At 45.0% G+C, this 18,849-nt stretch overlaps 2 protein-coding genes across 13 annotated transcripts in view; one reads left to right on the top strand and one right to left on the bottom strand.

The window, feature by feature from the left end:
• Window positions 1–11,681, top strand: part of LOC134640553 (alpha-2-macroglobulin) — a 53,711-nt gene extending 42,030 nt beyond the window's left edge. The window contains exons 26-36 of the mRNA XM_063492447.1: window positions 2,600–2,756; window positions 3,457–3,531; window positions 4,047–4,212; window positions 5,926–6,122; window positions 6,213–6,428; window positions 7,162–7,280; window positions 7,372–7,462; window positions 7,546–7,614; window positions 8,264–8,369; window positions 8,453–8,494; window positions 11,486–11,681. Of these exons, the coding sequence (XP_063348517.1) occupies window positions 2,600–2,756; window positions 3,457–3,531; window positions 4,047–4,212; window positions 5,926–6,122; window positions 6,213–6,428; window positions 7,162–7,280; window positions 7,372–7,462; window positions 7,546–7,614; window positions 8,264–8,369; window positions 8,453–8,494; window positions 11,486–11,508 (1,261 nt within the window). The 3' untranslated portion in view covers window positions 11,509–11,681. The remainder of the gene's footprint in view (window positions 1–2,599; window positions 2,757–3,456; window positions 3,532–4,046; window positions 4,213–5,925; window positions 6,123–6,212; window positions 6,429–7,161; window positions 7,281–7,371; window positions 7,463–7,545; window positions 7,615–8,263; window positions 8,370–8,452; window positions 8,495–11,485) is intronic.
• Window positions 11,682–11,802: 121 nt separating this feature from the next.
• Window positions 11,803–18,849, bottom strand: part of phldb1b (pleckstrin homology-like domain, family B, member 1b) — a 108,309-nt gene continuing 101,262 nt past the window's right edge. For all 12 annotated transcript variants that reach the window (XM_063492443.1, XM_063492445.1, XM_063492437.1 and 9 more), the window contains 2 exons: window positions 17,380–17,465; window positions 11,803–15,518 (listed from right to left, as the gene is read on the bottom strand). In XM_063492443.1, coding sequence (XP_063348513.1) covers window positions 15,378–15,518; window positions 17,380–17,465 — 227 coding nt within the window. In that variant the 3' untranslated portion in view covers window positions 11,803–15,377. The remainder of the gene's footprint in view (window positions 15,519–17,379; window positions 17,466–18,849) is intronic.

The raw sequence follows: 18,849 nt of genomic DNA, 5'->3' as shown, positions 1-18,849 counted from the left end.
CTGGACGTAGCGTTTTGTGGGAGAAACGTTTGGTCACTCATCCAAGTGACTTCTTCAGTCTCAGCTGACTGCAGGTTTCCCCAATCAATGTCCTGTTTATAAGATTGGGGAAACCTGCAGTCAGCTGAGACTGAAGAAGTCACTTGGTTGAGCGTGCATCAAGACGTTCCAAACTGAAGTAAAACTGTTGTGTAAATATTTTGTAAACAGTTCTAATCTCAGCCTCAGTCTCAACTGTGTTTACTTTGCATCTGCACGGCAACAACATTGTGATGACCTATAAATACTGACATAACAAAGAAGACGTTGGTGCTGCGGTTGCATCAGCACTTATAGAAGCATTCAAACATTTATCCAGAGCTTCGCTGTTGAACGGAATATTTTCAGCTCAATTCGAACACTTGATGTGACGAGAACACAAAGGACACACAGTGGGAGGTAGACATGTGCGCACGCGCACACACACACACGCTGCATGTCCTCTCTGGTGTTTGGCACCAGCAAGCGTCCTAATAATTTACTTTATGAGGAACCTGCCAGAAAATATTAATATTTTCATTTAATGGGCTTAAAGCACAGTGCCTCGGGGGATTTAACAAATCTACTGCTGTTTTGAAAGGGTGCTGGGCAGTTTGGCATTTGGTGGATGTGTGTGTGTGTGTGTGTGTATGTGTGGGTGTGTTTTTGCGTTTTGGAGAAACTAGGCCTCTCAAGTGTTCAGTTACATTAGAATTTCAGAAGAAGACTGGATGAAAATTGTCCAAATCACTTAAAATAATAACAGTTATTGTGAATGCGTTGATGTAAAACCTTCACCCAAGCGTCCACATGTTTATATGAACAAACAGCACCATGTGAAAGGAGTTTCCTATGGAGACAAAGTCACACAGAATTATCACCGGATCCTGCACCTCCCTCAGTGTGACAGAGCTTTTAAGCCTCTTACCTCCTGGTTTCTTTTTGTTTTTGGTTCTGTGGCTTTCAGACTCTTCTCTCATCAGCTCTGCTGTCACACAGAGCAGAAAGCTTCACTATAAACACTCTGATAAACCTGCTGTAGGCCACCTGCAGACACAGTGCAGCTACAAACACTGTAATGTGTGATGTTGAGACCGGCACATCTGTATACAGGAACATGACCAAATGACTCTATTTTACATCTGTAGGATGTGTCCTGCTGTGAAATGGACGTAGCCACCACAGAGACACCCAACAGTTGGCAAAGTCTCGACCTGTGCGTTCTCTCTGCGGCCGGTCCTACAATTTTATTTTCACCCGTCAGCCGTAAAACACTGATAGGCTATTGTTGTCACCCCTACTACAGATGTACTACCAATCTTAGACAAGTCTGAATCCCAGTGACCTCGACTTCAAGGTCAGAGGTAAAGTTTCCTGAAATTCTTGGGAATGCAGCGATTCATACCATGGCTGTATCAAACTGGGAGGCTGACAGGTAGCACTGGGAGCCACCAGTATTTCTGTCATACGTGCACACACGTTCTGACTGGACTGCACAAGGTGTGCACTATAAAGCACGCCTTGCTTTAATTGTCTCTCTGGTCACCAATGGGGACCATTACTTAAAAAACAAACATCATACTGTTTACACTTTATTTAACAATAAAGATATCAGGAAGGTTTCCCTGAGCTCACAGATCCTTCTCTCATGGACTTTGACACAGTGAGACTTCCTTTTTGCATCTCCTGCTAGTTTACCCATCCTACACCATGACCCCCAGCAGCACTGGTGAATGGTAGTTTCTCCCATTCAGCTTTGCAGAGCCAGAACCACCAGGCTAGATGGGGAGTGTCGGTGCACAGTCATTGTCAGATCTCTACGGAGATGCTGAATCGGGTTCAAGTCTGGGCTCTGGCTGGGCCAGAACATTTACAGAGTGGTCCCTTTGTTATCTGCACTGTGTGCTCAGGGTCACTGTTCTGCTGGAAGATGAAACTTCATCTGAGTCTGAGGTCCAGAGCGCTCTGGAGCAGGATGTCTCCGTACGTGTTCATCTTTAAATAAATAAAGACTGTAACCTGACAGAATGTGGAACAAGTAAAGGTCTGTTGATGTTTTCTGGATGCATTGTGTGCTTTAACAACAGATGTAGGTTTTAAGGGACTGTCTTTAGGACAGCTCCAAACATCTTTATATGCAGTCTGTGTTGGCAGCTAGAGCATGAAATGGTTAAAGAGCTGGGTATGTTCCTGAGGATCTGTAGCAGCTAAAGGAGTGCAGAGTGAGTGTTAGTCTGACAGCAACACTCCTGTGGCCTCCCTGTGGTGTTGGCAACTGTTTGACACTGAAAGTCAGAAATGTATATCTCAAGGTTTTCAGCTTGATGTACTTTCATCGTTGTCTAGTGGTCAGAGTAATTAAACAATTAGCCTTTACACTTTTGGGCTCCTGAAAATACAGCACTCGTATACAAGATGAATTCTGCTGTATCACCAATGGGCTCAGAGGGATGATTGCTGCAGACGGGGCTGCGAGTCCTGTGAAGCTGTTATGTAATTGTCCTGAAACTGGGGTCATGTTGGGGTTACTAATACGAATTGACGATTAGATTAGTTTTCTAAAGTGTGCGTGTCTTTCTAGGCTGACCTCCTTCGTGATGAAGTCCTTTGGTGGTGCACAGCCGTACATCTACGTGAAGCCTGAGCACATTACAGAAGCCTGGAGGTGGCTGTCTAAACACCAGCGGCCTGATGGCTGCATCAGATCAGTTGGAAAGCTCTTTCACAATGGCATGAAGGTAACAATCACTCTTTTTAAATGGAGCTTTCTTATCATCAGCTTTTGGTGCTTTAAATGTTCAGCTTTAGATAAATCTCTCCTGCAAGATAAAAGCACAAAATGAACTCTGTATTAGAAGTGATTTACATAGAAGTTTCAGAGGAGATGGCCTATAGCCTGCAGGCTACACACACACACACACACACACACACACACACACACACACACACACACACACACACACAGGAAATATCCTAAACTATCCAATGACTTTCCAGCTTCTCCTAAAGCACCACAAGCCTCATCAGCTGCATGTTTCAGGAGCCTAGCTTTGGTCTGCCTCTGATTTATTATTGTAGTTTAACTTGGCACTGGTGCACAGCAGACACATTTCAGTGTCTTCTGCACAGCTCACAGTAGGAACATTAGAAAACACAGTTCCAGCCTGGGCGTTTGACACTGGTGGAAAACCAAAAGTTGACTCCTGTGACTCTAACAGCAGGTTTCACAGACCCTGCTGAGTGTTCGGACTCTCGGTGTCACTGTACGTGCATGCGCTGCCTCATGGAGCATCACGCCGTGTAAAGGAGCCTCATTTTTGTTTTTTCGGTCACATTTCTGTGGAAGATCACATTAAACAGTGTGGTGATAGAGACACATTACAAAAGAATGCTCTGTGGTTGTTTTGTGAGCATACAGTGTTGTCATGTTTCCACCAGGGAGGAGTGAGTGACGACGTGTCCCTGACTGCCTACATCACTGCTGCCATGCTGGAGCTTGACGCCAATGTTACAGTAAGTCTCACTTCACTCTCCTCATTTTGAAAATCAGGTCATTTACAGATTTAAAACAGTTCCTGTAACACGACGGTTTCTCAGCAATACTAATCAGGTCAAACTGACTCCTGCTCGGTCGTGTGCGTTTCTGTCGACCGTCGTAGCTTTAGGTGTAGATGCTAGCGTTAGTGTCACATTCAGCCGCTGTGATACCGTTCTACATCATGAGATAACTGGTTTATCTTGTATACAGATTAAATCTCAAATTACACTTTTTAAGCTGCTTTATCTGCCCTACAGTTCCTGATTGTCTGCAAGCTGCTTTGCAGCCCAGTTTTACAGCTCCGCCTCCTCTTCATCCTGTTTCTGTCACATCTGCTCTCTCTGTGCCGTACGCTGTGTGGAAGAGCAGAGCTTGCAAATGAATGAAAGCTACACGACAGCGGTCCTGAATAACACGCGTGATTTTACTCTGAGCAGTGACACTTCCTGTAGTCTGTCCCATACTTGTGCTCATGTCTGCCGTGTGACAGGACCCTGTGGTACACAACAGCCTGAACTGTCTGAAGGCTGCAGTGGCTGGCCAACTCGATAACCTGTACACCACTGCCCTGCTGTCCTACACCTTCACTCTGGCTGGAGACGAGGAGATGAGGAGCAAACTCATCACCCTTCTTCATGAGAAATCGAACACACACGGTGAGGCTGACACTGATCCAACTCTATGATACAATAAACTGTGTTCCTCCCTCTGAGGAAGAACGAGTCTTTGCAGTGCTTCCTTAACTCAGTAAATGGATCTTTTTGGCTGAAACAAAGAGAGAACGCAGCGTCATCGTCATCTCACTCGACTTCAGTTAAGTCTAAAACTTGGAAATCATTGTTTGATCCTCTGCTGAAGTTGTGAGTTTCCTCGCTTACAAAGAAGTCTTTCATTTTTAAATGTCTGTCGGATGGTTTAATTTTAATGGAGAGAGAAAGAACGTCAACCAAATATCCAGAAAAACACATTACTTACAAGTTATAAATTGAATTGCTGTTATGGAGTGAAATAAGTATTGGATCCACAAGTAAAACTTGACTTAGTGCTTGGTGGAGAAAGCCTTGTTGGCGAGCACGGTGGTAAGACGTCATCGGGTTTGCACACATCTCAGGACGGATGGTGGTCCACTCCTCTTTACGGGAACTCTGAATCCTTCAGGTGTCTCGGCTGCTGTTTGCTCAGCTTCATCTCCCTCCACAGATTTTCTACAGGACTGAGATCTGGACACTGGCTCCATCTTTAGCCTCGCCTTTGTTACCTTGGTGACATGTTTTGGGTCACTGACGTGCTGCAAGACTCGTCCACAACCCGTCTTCAGTGTTCTGGCTAAAGGAAGGAGTCGGTCCCTCAGTGTGATGAAGCCATGCTGTGGCCTTAGCAGAAAAACAGCAAACTTATAGCATCGTCTCCCAGGCCTTCGCTGAATTATTTAGATGTTCATTGGCAAACTTAAGTCAGGCTCTGCAAGATTTCATGTCACCATGACATGGTGTTACCAGTGCTGACCTGTGGTCCTAACTGCCTTCAGATCATTGAAAACCCTCCTTCCTCATCCTCATCCTCACTCCATGAGGCCAGATGGAGCTCCAGACTGGGGGTCGTTTTAAATTTTGTATATTTCTGAATAATCGCACCAGTTGACCGTGGCTGATGGTCTGGTAGCTCATACAGCTTTGTGCAGGTCTACAGTCCTTGAAGCACTTTAACAGCTCTTTGGTCTTTTTCTGGATTTTTGGTTGATATTCTGACTCTGAATTAAAATGAACTATCTCCATTTTTTATGGTGTTATTTCTTTGTAAGTGCGAAAGCTTACAAATTGAGCAGGGCATCATATAATTGTTTGCCTGATAGAAGTGTTTGTGTCGTGTGCTGTGCTATGCGTGCTCTTACAGTGCTGGAATAACTGTTGTGAGCATCTGAAGACAGGCTAGTTGAGACAGAAAGCAGGAATTAGCCTCTCAGTGGAAACAAGCTACCTTGGGTTAGTCTGCAGTTAGAAAATACAAACACCTCCAACCTTGTGTTAGAGAGGAAAGGCTCTGTTTCTTTAGACATAGTGTGACTGAGCTTTTGAAGATACATTTAGGTGTCATCTGCATAATCGTGAAAGTCTTAAATAGGAGCAGAAACTTGTATGTAAAGGGACCAGCTTCACCTTAACAGGTTCCTCTTTGGTTCATTGTCACATCTAATCAGACTTTACAAATGTCCGATCCAAAAGCTAATGCACAGTGGGGTTAGGTTCATTGGTGATGAGTGCCAATGTGGTCGTCTGTTTGTGTGTTAGCCGTGTGACAGATGGCGTGCGTACACTGGGATATCTGCAGACGTATCCTTTATTTGGTCCTTTATTTGTCCTGGCTGGCAGGAGGCACCCGTCACTGGAAGAGAGCAGGGGCTTCTGGGAAAGGCCTGGACTCTCTGGAGGTGGAGATGACCTCCTACGTGCTGCTGGCTCTGCTGTCCGGTCCCTCCATGCCAGGCTTTGATTTGGAGTACTCTTCTGGCATTGTGCGCTGGCTCACTCAGCAGCAGAACCCCTTTGGCGGTTTCTCTTCCACACAGGTCAGTTAGACCACTTACACGTTTAACCTTAAAGGAGGGTGAACTCCGAACCTGTGCTAACAACATTTCTAACCCGTCTGTGGCCCCCAGGACACAGTAGTGGCCCTTCAAGCGCTGGCGAAGTATGGTGCTGCCACCTACAGTTCAGAGGTGGGCACTACAGTGACACTGACCTCTTTAGGAGGCTTGAACAAAGAGTTCACCGTGAATCAGGACAACAGGCTGCTGTACCAGGAGGAGAAGCTGAGCGAGGTCCCAGGAGAGTACACGATCAGAGCCGAGGGACAGAACTGCGTACTGACACAGGTACCACACAGATACGTATGCAGTCCACCAAGTACAGAAGTATTTCGTTTTTTAAACGGAGACAAGCAGCTGGAACCATTGTGACAGCTTCCAGCTAAACACACTGTTCATGGTGCTGGCACAGTCTTCTTACCTAACGGCAAACGAGTGACTCCAAGCGTTCCTTCTGAGGATTCTCTTGTAGTGTGGACAAAGTTTCTGAAACTTTCCTGGTTACAACAGTACATAAGATAACCTACAGCTCTGGAGTATATGTGAAAGTTCAGCACAGCAGGCCTTTGTTAGTGTGTGTTACACCTGAACAACGTACTTGTACATGTTCAGTGTTCCCAAACGTAAAACAGGAGGAGCCCAGTATGAACTGGTACATGTCCACTGAGCTCAAATTGGAGAAAACACAGTGAGGTGATCTGTAGATGGGAAGAACAATATTTATTGTTCTAAAAGTATTTTAGCGACTAGTTGTTGATGACGCGACAGCCACGATCCTTAGTAAAGGCAAGAAACGCCACTGAAGCCTCCACCTGCGGTTGGTGCAGCAGATGGAGACTGGGATGAAGGTAAACATCCAGGCTTAGGTGGAGGAGGGCCGCCGTCAGACTACCAGCGAGATTTAAAGACGTCTGATTGGTAAAAGCTTCCTTTGCAGTGTATTAATGAGTGACGTGAAGCGTCTGACCTGCTAGTGCTGCCGTGCCGCTCACCACAGTCTGACTTTGCTGTGTCTCTGCAGATCTCCATGTTTTACAACATCCCCCCTCCTGCAGACTTCTCTGCCTTCAACATCTCTGCTAACACCATGGCTAAGTGTAACATCAGCAGGCCGCAGCTCATCCTTTTTGTGCATGTCAGGTACTCTGCATGTGTGTCTTGGGTATAATTATCTAAACCCCGAGACAACCTGAGAGCACATGAGGATCACAGCACTGTGTGACTGTTGCAGGTACCAGGGGAGAAGAGAGGAGACCAACATGGTCATCGTCAACATCAAGCTCCTGTCTGGATACGTCCTGGATAAGAGCTCCCTCACACTGGTCAGTTGGCCCGCTGCAGGCGCTGCCAGTCCTGCCACATGGTGTTTGTCCTACAGACTAACTGTTGTGATATGCTGTGTTAGCTGCAGAAGGACCGCTCAGTGAAGCGCGTGGACGTGGAAGAAGGATTCATCAACATCTACTTAGACGGGGTAGGAAGCACAGCCACTCTCTTTGTATAAAAGCTGGATGACCTCAAAGCATCATTCTCTCTAATGACCAGCAGGGGGCGACTCCCCCGGTTGCATAAAGAAGTCTGTTTGTATAAAAAAACATGGCCGTGCTGCTTCTTTAACACTTTGCTGGTTCATGGCTTCCTGCACTTGGTTTGAATCTTATTGATACAACACAATGTTCATTTGTGTTGTTTATACTCGCGTCACAGTTTTAGGGCCCGCCCACCTTTTAATTGACATGTCTCACTCATCATGTGCCAAATCAAAGCACAAGAAAAGCAAACACAAAGACAAAGTGCTGCGTAACAGTGTGACATGCTGGTGAAATGGTGTTCATAAGCAGGAGCTGGTTGTATTTTTGACGTGATGCCCAGCACGCCGTACTGTGACCTTTGAGTTCAGGACGCAGTCAGCTGATGTCATCAGTAGGTAGAGATAAACTAAACCTATGCAGGTCTTTCAGCCATCTCTAAATTTCTAACATCATTATTACCAAAATCATTTTAGCCACTGAGTCCTAATTATCATGATTACTTTAAGGGTTTCAGTTTTAACTTTTGTGGAAAGTCTTTGATTTGCTGTAAGGAACATGAGACGTGACAGCGGCTGTGAATGTTGTCTGCAGCTGAGGAAGGATGACATGCAGATCTACAGTGTGACACTGGAAGAGGATCAGCCTGTCAGGAACCTGAAACCAGCTGTGGTTAAAGTCTACGATTACTACCAGACGAGTAAGAACCGAAACTCATGCAGATGTTTCTTTGGAGTTGCCGTCGTTCTGTTCAGTGCTGAAATGTTTTTGCTCACATTTCAGGTGATGAGGCGGTCACTGACTACACGTCCTCCTGTGCAGAGAGTATGTAACACCTGGTCCTTCATTCACTGCGTCTTTTTATGTTTCACAGTGTTTTGTGCAGGACTGACGCACAGATTCAGTTCAGTTTTATTTACAAAGCGCCAAATCACAGCAGTAGTAGTACAATAATACAGAGAAACAAATCCCAACAATCATGTTACATCCCTCTGAGCAAACACTTGGCAACAGTGGGAAGGAAAAACTCCCTTTTAACAGGAAGTAACCTCCAGCAGAGGCAGGCTCAGGGAGGGGCACCAATCGGATGGGGGGTTGATCACGAGTAGATTAATGACATCACATTCAACTTCAGCAGAACTGAAGCCGCTGATGGAGCTCATACAGATATCACATTGATTGATTGATCCGTCACTTTTGTACAGACAGATTTTTCCTTGCTCTTTTCCATTTTAGGTCGACCTATTTGGCTCGTTTTCAGTTTAATAGGGCCAACAAATAGAAATATTAGAGTAGCTTTGCATAATTTTCAGTTCAAAATAATCCTAATTTATCTTACACTGGGCCTTTGTTCAGCTCCCAGTTCTCCCCGTCAGGTTTCCTCTCAGCTTTCTTGTGATTGGCTGTAAATAGGTTTAATGCCAGGTAAGTGGGGCTTTTGTGCTCACAGCCAGAGAAATATGAACAATGTGCCAAAAACTGCATGTCTGTGTACAAGAGTGAGCTCAGTTTATTTACACAGCGTCAGATGACATGAGCTGGTACAAGAACAGTGGCTGAACTTTCACTGAGGTTTAACAATTAGGGGTGTGGCTGCTTTGATGGACAGGTGTATGATGTTAGCCCAGTAAATGTAAATGGACTGGTTCTTATATAGCGCTTTTCTACTCTGAGCACTCAAAGCGCTCTATACAACTAACTCATTCACCCAATCACACAAGCACTTCTTCTAAGCTCTTGAGTGCTCCCTGTCTAATATTCATACACATTCACACTCCGATGGATGCATCGGAGAGCAACATGGGGTTAGTATCTTCCCAAGGATATTTGGCATGCAGACTGGAGCAGTCTGGGATCGAACCACCGACCTTCTGGTTAGTGGCTGACCTGCTCTGCCACACAAAACTTCAATCTAAAAATACAGTACTGTGTGCTGGACCGTGACTCATTAAATTCACTCAACTGCAGCCACATCAGCACCATCAAGTATGTTTAATAAGATTAACTGACAAATAGGTTCTGCTGTATTTTATTATTACTTAGTTACTTAACAGATACTGGCAGATAACAATGTGTTTGCAGCTCTATCTGCTCTCTATCTGTAAACCATGGATATCATAGTCTGTCTTCCATCTTCAATGTACAGTCTGTAAATCTGAGGGCTGTAGTAGGGCTGGGCCATATTATACCGTTCACGGTAATACCGGTATAATGTTAGGCAACGATAGGAAAATGAAATATCGCGATAGAATATGAGTAAAACGCGCATGCGCAGTGCCTTTGTTTTCATACGCACATGGCCGATTGTTGAGTGAAACAGATGAACCAGAATTGGTTTGTAAAAATGGTGCAACTTCAGTGGTGTGGAACTGGTTTGGTGTTTGTCCGTCAGATACACGACAAAGCACATTTTTTTGTAGAACATGCAAGCGGCCGTCGTTATTGCCGTATTTGTCGGACTAAGATGCTCTTAAATCTGGGAGTAATCTGGGTCCTAAACTCCGTATACTTCAGGTCCCAAAGTCAAACGAACACTGCAGCATCACTGAGAGTTAAAAACTGTCTAAATTCTTTCATCTTTAATAAAACGATCAGCATTGCTGCTTTACCAGGTGTAACCATGAAGTTTAACTTCCAGGCATCCATGAAAACAGAATTTATTACATTTAACGGAGTTAGAAGTTAGCAGGAAGCTAGCGGAAGTTAGCTCGCTAGTTTCGCTAGTTACCTAAGCATGATATAGCATGTTCTGACTGAGAGATTTCTGAAAAAATTCAAACGTACAGCTCTGCTATCACTTCCAACATAAATGAAGACAGGAAACTAAACAGCAGTGACGTTTGTAAGGTTACTGAAGTTGGGCTAGCTGGTATGTAATGATGTGCTACGTGATCGCTAGCGACACAGCTATGTTAGCATAACATAAACAGTGAAGCTGGAGGAATCAAGGCTAACACTTTTCCACTTGATAAAAGTTAACGTGAGGGTTCCTGATAGTTAGAGACAAATGCAATCGCATGGCAGGATGCTGTAAACGGACCAAACTTCAGTCAGGAGAACAACTGAGATAATCCATCCACAATACCAGGTTAGTCATTAATATACTGCAACAACATGGGAATAGAGCAGCTGTGATAGAATACAGCATTAATGAATCAATGGTACAGAAGTGGAGGAAGCAAGAAGAATGAGTTTAATAAAGTTTGACTTATCTGACTGCTTTGTTTCGCTTAATGTGCCTTATAATCCCGTGCACCTTATGGTCCGAAAAATACGTACTGCACTGCAGTTTAATGTTGCAAAGCACCTCTTTTTAACTTCAGTGGATATTATACATGGTTATGCTCAGGATATGTCAGCCCATTTCTACTGGAAATGCCTTTTGGTTAAACTTTCAGCAAGGAATTTGCATTTGCACTGTTAAATTTTTATATAGCTTTAATGCACATAAAAACCAGCTTCTTGTTTAAGTGAAAATAAATGGAAGGTTGTCTTTTTGCGCTAGTAATGTTGTGGAGTTGTATTTTGTCTCGCATCAATTATATTGTCAGTTATATCGTTATTGCAAATTTTCAAATATATATCGTGATAAATATTTTTGGCCATATCGCCCTGCTCTAGGCTGTAGTACAAATATGAATCTATAAAATCCAACACTTAGTTCTTTAAAGGTGGATCAGTGTTCAGCGTGTTTGCTTTCCTGACAAACTCACATGTGGCCACGAAGAAACAATCCACACACTTCATTTGAATACAAAGTTTGTGGAAATGTTTGTGGCTGGTTTCCATGTAAATAACTGTGTGTTTTCTCTGCAGGTGACACCATCAATGAGCTGTAGAAGTGGTTTCCTGCAAACCTATGCTGGGACAGTTGGAAGGTTCACTGTCAAACTGTTTGTTTTTTTTTTTTTCCCATTGCTTCCATTAAAATACACAAAAAGCAACTTTTTAGCCGTGTATTAAGAGTGACTCTATTTCATGTATTTTTAGATTGAAGTTTTGTTTTCTCAGTGTTAGAGCTGTCATTATGATGGCTGTGTAACGAGCCCATAATCAGTCAGCGTTAGCGTCCGTACAGCAGTTACTGCTCTGTCTCTCTCAACACTGGAACCTGAAGTGGAGGAAGCAGCCGATCTGTGATAGTCGTTTAATAGAGCTGACACAATCCATACATGAAAATGACACGAGACATACAGGGTACCAATAACTGCATGGTCCGAGTACTAAGAGTGTGTGTGTGTGTGTGTGTGTGTGTGTGACAGGAACCACTTTATGAAGAAAACTAGAGTCTAGTGAGTGTGAGGTGGATTATTCGCTGATACATCACTACCATACCATCTGAAATGTAACTGACAATAAAACTTCTAAAATGATACAAGTAAAAATTGTACTTCTTTCCATACAATACTGTTTGATTTCCATGTTTTCATTCAGGCATCGTCTTCACAGAATAGATGACAGTGATGCGTGCACCTCCTGCTCTCCACAGACGTCATTTAACAGCCTCGCCAGTGTTGAATAGTTTGGTTTGCACGTCCTCGCTGTGCAGGGAAATAAAAGGCAAGTGGGTGGTAGGGACAGAGTATATTAAGGTCTTTTCACTAGTCTTATAATAAGTAAACATATCACTGTCTCAGGCACCACAACTATAAGTAATCATCACTGTACCGACACATGAAACCAGCTCCGCATGCTCCTACAAATCAAAGTAGCACTGGAAACCTGCTGATCCCAAACAGACCACGGTGAGATGAGCCACACGAGGCGCTCCATTAAAGCCGAAGGTGCAAGATCGATTTATCCATCCTGGTGCAGGCAGCGGGCCACAGAAAGAGACTGAGCAGGTTTTAGTTTTAAGACAGATGTTCATAATGGAACCAAGGAATCAGCCCATCGCTCCCTCGCAGGGGAAATGTTTGAGTACGTAATGAAAGAAGAGCCATCTGTCAGCATGGACAACAAAATCAAACACCTCGAAACAACTAAATATTGAAAGCAGCAGTACTGCAGTGTAAAAAGCTGTACTCGTTATGACCCTTTGTAGGGTTGTGTAGAAGAATCATTCCATAAAAATGGAACTGTGCCGATTTCAAATGAAAACAAACGAGCTACATAAATGAGCCGTAGGCCACGACGTGTAGCTTATGGAGTGTAATATGAGAGAATGCAGTGGAGTATAAATACTTCCAACTTGTACTTCAGTACAGCAACTCACTTGATTTTTTTAATTAAACTGGTGAATTCCACCTTAAATCTGCATACAGCTGCTTTCATACTTAGCATTTCATTCTTTTCATTGTTATCAAGTCTCTCTGTGCCCCTCCCTGATCCTGGATCTACTGAAGTCCTCTTCCTGTTAAGAGTTCTTCCTCCCTACAGTCAACAAACGCTGGGATTGTTGGGATTCTCGCTCCACTTTTGTAACAGATGACTTAATTGATGCTACGTCGAAATAAATATTGAATTAAACTGGTCGAAAGAAAAATAAAACACTTATAAAAAATTAAATTTGTCCAATAGTGTCGTAGCTGATCCCCACCGCTCAGGGCCTCTGGTGCCACAGCCCCGTGGCGAAGCTCAGAAACAAAGTCAATGCATTCATATAACTGGAGAGTCTGTGCTCACAGACACGGCATCGATAACAATAACAACAACAACATAGTCAAGGCACAGTTCTGAATTGCATCAGTCCATAGTGTTGTGTGGTCCTGTGTTGGTGCCATCTGGTAGCTGTTGCTTAGGCTGGCAGTGGTGATGGCTGCTTCCCAGCAGTCATATCAGGTTAGCTAAAGGCTACTTGGCAAACAGAAGATTTACCACTTTGTGCACACAAAGAAATGCAGTTTGCACCTAGAGTTGGCAAAATGACAGCTTGATACAGACACAGTGAGAGATTCCTGTTCAACATATTCAACAAGTGCACTGAGAACGTGGCAGCTTTGGTGAGACCAGTGTAGCGGTCAATTTCTGAGGCTCGAGGTCCCCCAGTGAATGTGATGGACTGACCGCTTCTGCATTACGCAATTAATAATTTAGGAAAGCAGAGACTGTGGATAGCTGATGATGAGGCTTGTTGCCCCTGGCTTAAAAACAGCACATGGAAAACTTTCAGGGAAAGTCCAGTTTCAAAGCTGTCAAAGAACCGATGAGCGTCTGGATTATGAACGCTTTCTTAAAGAGGACCCATCTCTCTCTGCTTTCAGTTCATCTTTAGTTGGGCAACTTTAGAGCCCCTCGGTTCACCCTGTCTGGGCCATTTCAGCATCCGTCTCTCGAGACCCCCTCCGCTCCCTGAAAGCCCACTATCATTGATTGCAGAACGTCAGGAAGCCTACCATGGGGCAGCGTCCAGTGTTTATGTAACGCCTGTACTGCTCGGGCTTCTTGTGCCTAGATGACTGATTGACAAGCCGATCAGTTTGTTATGACGCCGCAAAAATGATTGAAATAATGACTGAATGTATACAAGATGTAACTGTGTACATGAACATGAAGATACAGAAGGCCGGGTCCTCTTTAAGAGTTATATAGCATTAGCTCAGACTAGCAAAAAGACTGGAAGCAAAGGGACAGAGCTAGCTAGAAAGCGAGACTTTTAAGCTAGCAGCTTGTCTCTTTTTTAGCTTGCTAAGAATGTTAGCTAGCTTTAGCTGAATACAAAACACCAAGAACCAAGAAGATAAAGCAAAGGAAATGACCAGTTTACTATGAAGACTGAGTGGGACAGCCAATGAGATGTACTAAAACCACGACTGGTTTTTACAAACATAGCCAGGCTAACATTTCTCAGGGCTTCCAGTCTTCACGCTAAGCTAACGCTCTTGTAGCATTAGCTACATGTTTTAGTCTCTCACCAGCTCTTGCTAGCTTTGATACACAGTACTGTGTATTGTACTACATTAACTGAAATGCACCAAATCCTGCACAAAGCCTGGTCAACAAGCAACTTGAATACTGACACCTTCCCAACCCTCCACGGGGCAAACTGCTGTGAGAACTGCAGAGTGAACTCCTGAGCGTAGCGGCTCAAAGTCTAACATCACTTCCAGTTACTTTGGTAAGCCTGTGTGGAGATAGGAACAGGGTGGAGCCGTGGGTGTAGCTGTGGATGCTGATTGGCTTAGTGTGATTGGCTCATTGTCTTCAGTGTGAAGCTGAAACACGCTCCTCTGTGTTTCGCCGTTACAAACGTCCTCTCCAGCTCCGGCTTACTCAGGGGTTACAGTATTTCTCAGATTATACATTGGAAATGAGATTTTTTTTCCAAATATTTCTAAAAATGATTACAGGATTCGATCGAACTATTCCTGTCTAACAAAGTCATGAAAGGAAAAAACATTGGCATCGTGTGATTTGGCAATTTTCTCTACAAGTAAAAAAGAAATAAAGGAACAAAAAATACAAAAGTTCAACAAACAGTTAACTATAAGATCTCCATTTGGCAATATAGAAAGGCTTTGTAATAAAGTCTTTGACAGGTTTACATTTGGTTTATATACAGACGTGTGTGTGTGTGTGTGTCCTCCCTTTTTAAATCCAAACAGAATCACATAGAGTGGAGGTGGAAACATGTACACGGTCAAATCAAAGATGTTAGATTCAAAATGAAAAGTAACACAGGAAGGCGAGCCGTCGGAGGACAGGAAACAGGAAGAGTCTGTGATGGGAGCGTCCCCGCCAAAGCCGCCGGCTTGTCCCAGCGCTCTTCTTAGTTCATGAACTGCGTGTACCCCTCCGCTCCCGTGACGATCACGTCCATCCAGATCCTCATGGCCTCGGCCGACGGGGCCACCACGTAATAGAGGCGGTCGTGGGTCTTGACGCAGAAGGTCAGCGAGGGGTTGGGGCTCTGGAGGACACCGGGACAAAAAACAAGAGAGACGGGAAATGTCCAGTTAACACAGATCTCAGGTCTCTTCTGTAAGGTCCAACGACTGATTCAGGTTTATGCAACATCACTGTATGTTTTTATTGGACTGGATTTGTACCTCATTTCTGCCTCAAAAGGGAAAAGAAGACGCCAAACAAAGAACAAAGCTATTTAAACCCAGCGCGACCCTCAGGTGGACGGACGGGTACAGACAGGGTACAGAATTTGGTACAGACAAGAGCAGACCAGGACACAGGGGGCAGGAGCATGATGGAAAAAGCCACATGACTCCCCTCACCTCCAAACTGGTTTTGCTGGAGTTTTCTTCCTGTTAAAGGGAAGCTCTTCCTTCCCGCTGTCACTGAGTGCGTGCTGCTCGTCTGATTGTTGGGGTTTCTCTGCCACGAGCCATCACCGACAATCAACTACTGTGAAGTGCAGCGCGACGCACGTGTCTCGCTCTGGTGCTGAGCTCATTTCCTGTACGAGCTTTAGAACCAGCAGCTGTTGGGTTACACGCTGTAGGCTCTCTTTTTCTTTTAAACACCAAACAAGTGCTTCTCCGTTGACTGAGCTGCCAGAATCCCTCGCTCTGTGTAGCCAAAAAGCTAAACACAGCACAGCCAATCTCTCCTAGGAGCTGGGAAGAAGACCCGCAGGTGGAGGTGGGTTGCAGAGCAGCTTGCAGTTGCACAGCTTAAATGAAACACTCATTAAGTTGAGGCACTCGGACTGTGGGCCGAGGCTGTGATGCTACACGGGCAAAAAACCTGTTTGCTAACATTAGAGCCGTCTAACATTAGCTCCACACCAACAATCCAGTGTTTCCAAACAGCTGCTACGTACAGCTATTTAAAATCCACTCGTTCCTGCCCGGCTGCTCGGCTTAGCCAATTTGGTGATTTTTGTAACTTCCCAGTTGGAACACCGAGTGCCCTCTGGTGGACAAACTAGGCAACACCAACACTCATAACATGCTTAAAGAGCATTTCCCCGTCTCTGCTTTCCCCCGTGGGCCAAAATAAATGCAGATACTGACAGATGGGCCAATGGATCAGCTAACACATCCATGTCAGACGAAAAGTCTCCACACATGAAACAAAGATGCAGCTTCAGGCACCTTTGGTTCCACACTGATACTAAAAGATAATGCAGGGTAAGATAAACACATCAAGTATGCTGTTAGTTTACTACTAAAATACTAATAAATTGCTGTTAATTAAAAAAGACCCACGTTCTCCTTCTGACATCGTAACATCAGCTCTTTGTGCCGCTGCTAAAAGCAGCAGACTCTAAAGTTTCCCTCTGTAATGCGACATTGGAAGTGACAAGTCGAATCAAAGTTCCAAAGTCGATCAGAGCCCCGCAGTCAGAGCGTGGTGTACTGCGACAGCCCGTCAAACACAGCAGCTCGGCTTTATGTCGCAGATAAATAAAGTGACAAGATGTGGAGGCTCAAGACGAGCAGCAAGAAACATGAGCGGAGAGACACCTACGGCTGCGTCAGGCGTTTGTGAACAACAGAGCAATCAGACACTCACAGGCAACACTTAATAAATACAGCATGGATGCATTCTGTGAAGCATATGAATGAGGAAGCGCTCGTTTCCGAAACACTCCACTGGTCTGTACTGGGATCACTGGGACAGACACAGGGAAGGATTAGTTAGGGTGCGACTCTGTCACTGAGCACAATAGAACTACATCCCCCAGCGCACACGGCGGGGGCGGCTGAGGTCAGGCGGGCGAGCAGAAAGCGAGGATGCACATGCTGCTTATGTTCAGTGTGACAGGAGGAGGAGACAGGGAGGAAAGAAGGATGAGATTTAAAGATTTGTACCTTTGTGGCGCTGCGCAGGTGATCGTAGTAAACCTCCTCTATAGCCTGGAAGTAGATCACTCCCTTCAGCTTGGTCTCGTGTTTGTCTGCAGGACAGAAATGAGGCTTTGGTCAGAAACTGAAACGTTTGCACTTTCCTGGCACGGATCGAGGACAGGGAAAACCCACGGCACGCTGAAAGGAATCAAACTTTGACCAGAGTACAATTAGAGTGATGATGGATGGAAAAGGACAAGCACAGTGCACCCCCCCCCACCCTCTGTTTTTAAGCCAGTGGTGCTCTCATTGTATTTTCACACTTGACTGCATTCTTACGCTACTCTGGTACATGGTTGCAGTTTGTTTCATCAGCCACTGCAGAACTGCAGTCAGGAACCGGTGGGGAACTCAACAGCCCCTCTCTACCTCCAGGCACAAACACTCCACGAGCCAACTTAAAGAGTAGTAGGTAGAGACGCCGCGCTTCATTTCGAGGAACGGCGCTTTGCCTTTAATACGCTGCTATTATCTGCTAATGACCTCTTTAGCATTCAAACAGCCCTGCATTTGCATCTCATCAGGCTGCATCTAAACTAGCCAACGACCCGCTGCTGCTGCTGCTGGTGGTGGAGGCTGGTTAATGCGAATTAGCGTCGCTTGTGACTTCTGCACGTCACCTCTAGTTAAATGCTGTTCAAGGTCAAAAGAAGAGGGCGAGAGATGCATCTCAATCAGCTCCTCAGAGAGCGTGGCGCCGAGTGCATTTTAACTACTGCCAAAGTAATCTCTGTACACCTCCTCGCCCTGGCTCGCTTTCAACAAGGTACGCTTTAAGCAGCTTTAAGCGGAACCTTCTGAGCACTTCAAAGGCCGTCAGCGAGCGAACGTCCCCGAGCTCGCCGCTCAAATTACACCAGCCTGCATGCTGCACGCAGATCTGCTCCAAGTCTGGAGGACGCATGCTCTGCTCTCACTCGTCCGCAGCACAGCGTTGCTGCTTCGCTCTGCTTTCCACATCATCTCAGTTTCCACTGATGACTGAACATGAAAATCATCCAGAAGAGCTGAGAGTGAAACGCAGGCCGAGGTGGGTGTTATTTTGTAACTGTGTTAGTGTTTTCAGCATCACTGAGGACACAAACATCCATCCCCTCGGACTGAGTGATGAAACTTTCAGAGCACTAACACTCTGAAAAACCCAGATACATCAGGGCTTTGTTTCCCTAAAGAACGCTTTTCCACAGGCAGGTGTGCTCTCAGGGTCGGGGGCCACGTTTGGTACCGGGCCGCGAGAGTTGAACCTCAGGTGTGAAGTTTATGGTTTTCAGGGTTTTTAACGTTAACTCGGTTTCCCTGGGTCTTTTCCCGCGTGTTATAAAGAAATCTTCTTTTTTTGGTACCGGTACTGATTTTATTTTGTTGTATTTATCCGCGACGCTTTAAAGGCCGGTCCACGAAAATACTGTCAGACATAAACCGACCGTGATGTAA

The sequence above is a fragment of the Pelmatolapia mariae genome, linkage group LG14 (genome assembly GCF_036321145.2).
Source record: "Pelmatolapia mariae isolate MD_Pm_ZW linkage group LG14, Pm_UMD_F_2, whole genome shotgun sequence".
Classification (NCBI taxonomy): Eukaryota; Metazoa; Chordata; class Actinopteri; order Cichliformes; family Cichlidae; genus Pelmatolapia; species Pelmatolapia mariae.
The sequence above is the reverse complement of the archived record's forward strand: the minus strand, read 5'-3'. Positions and strand labels throughout refer to the sequence as shown.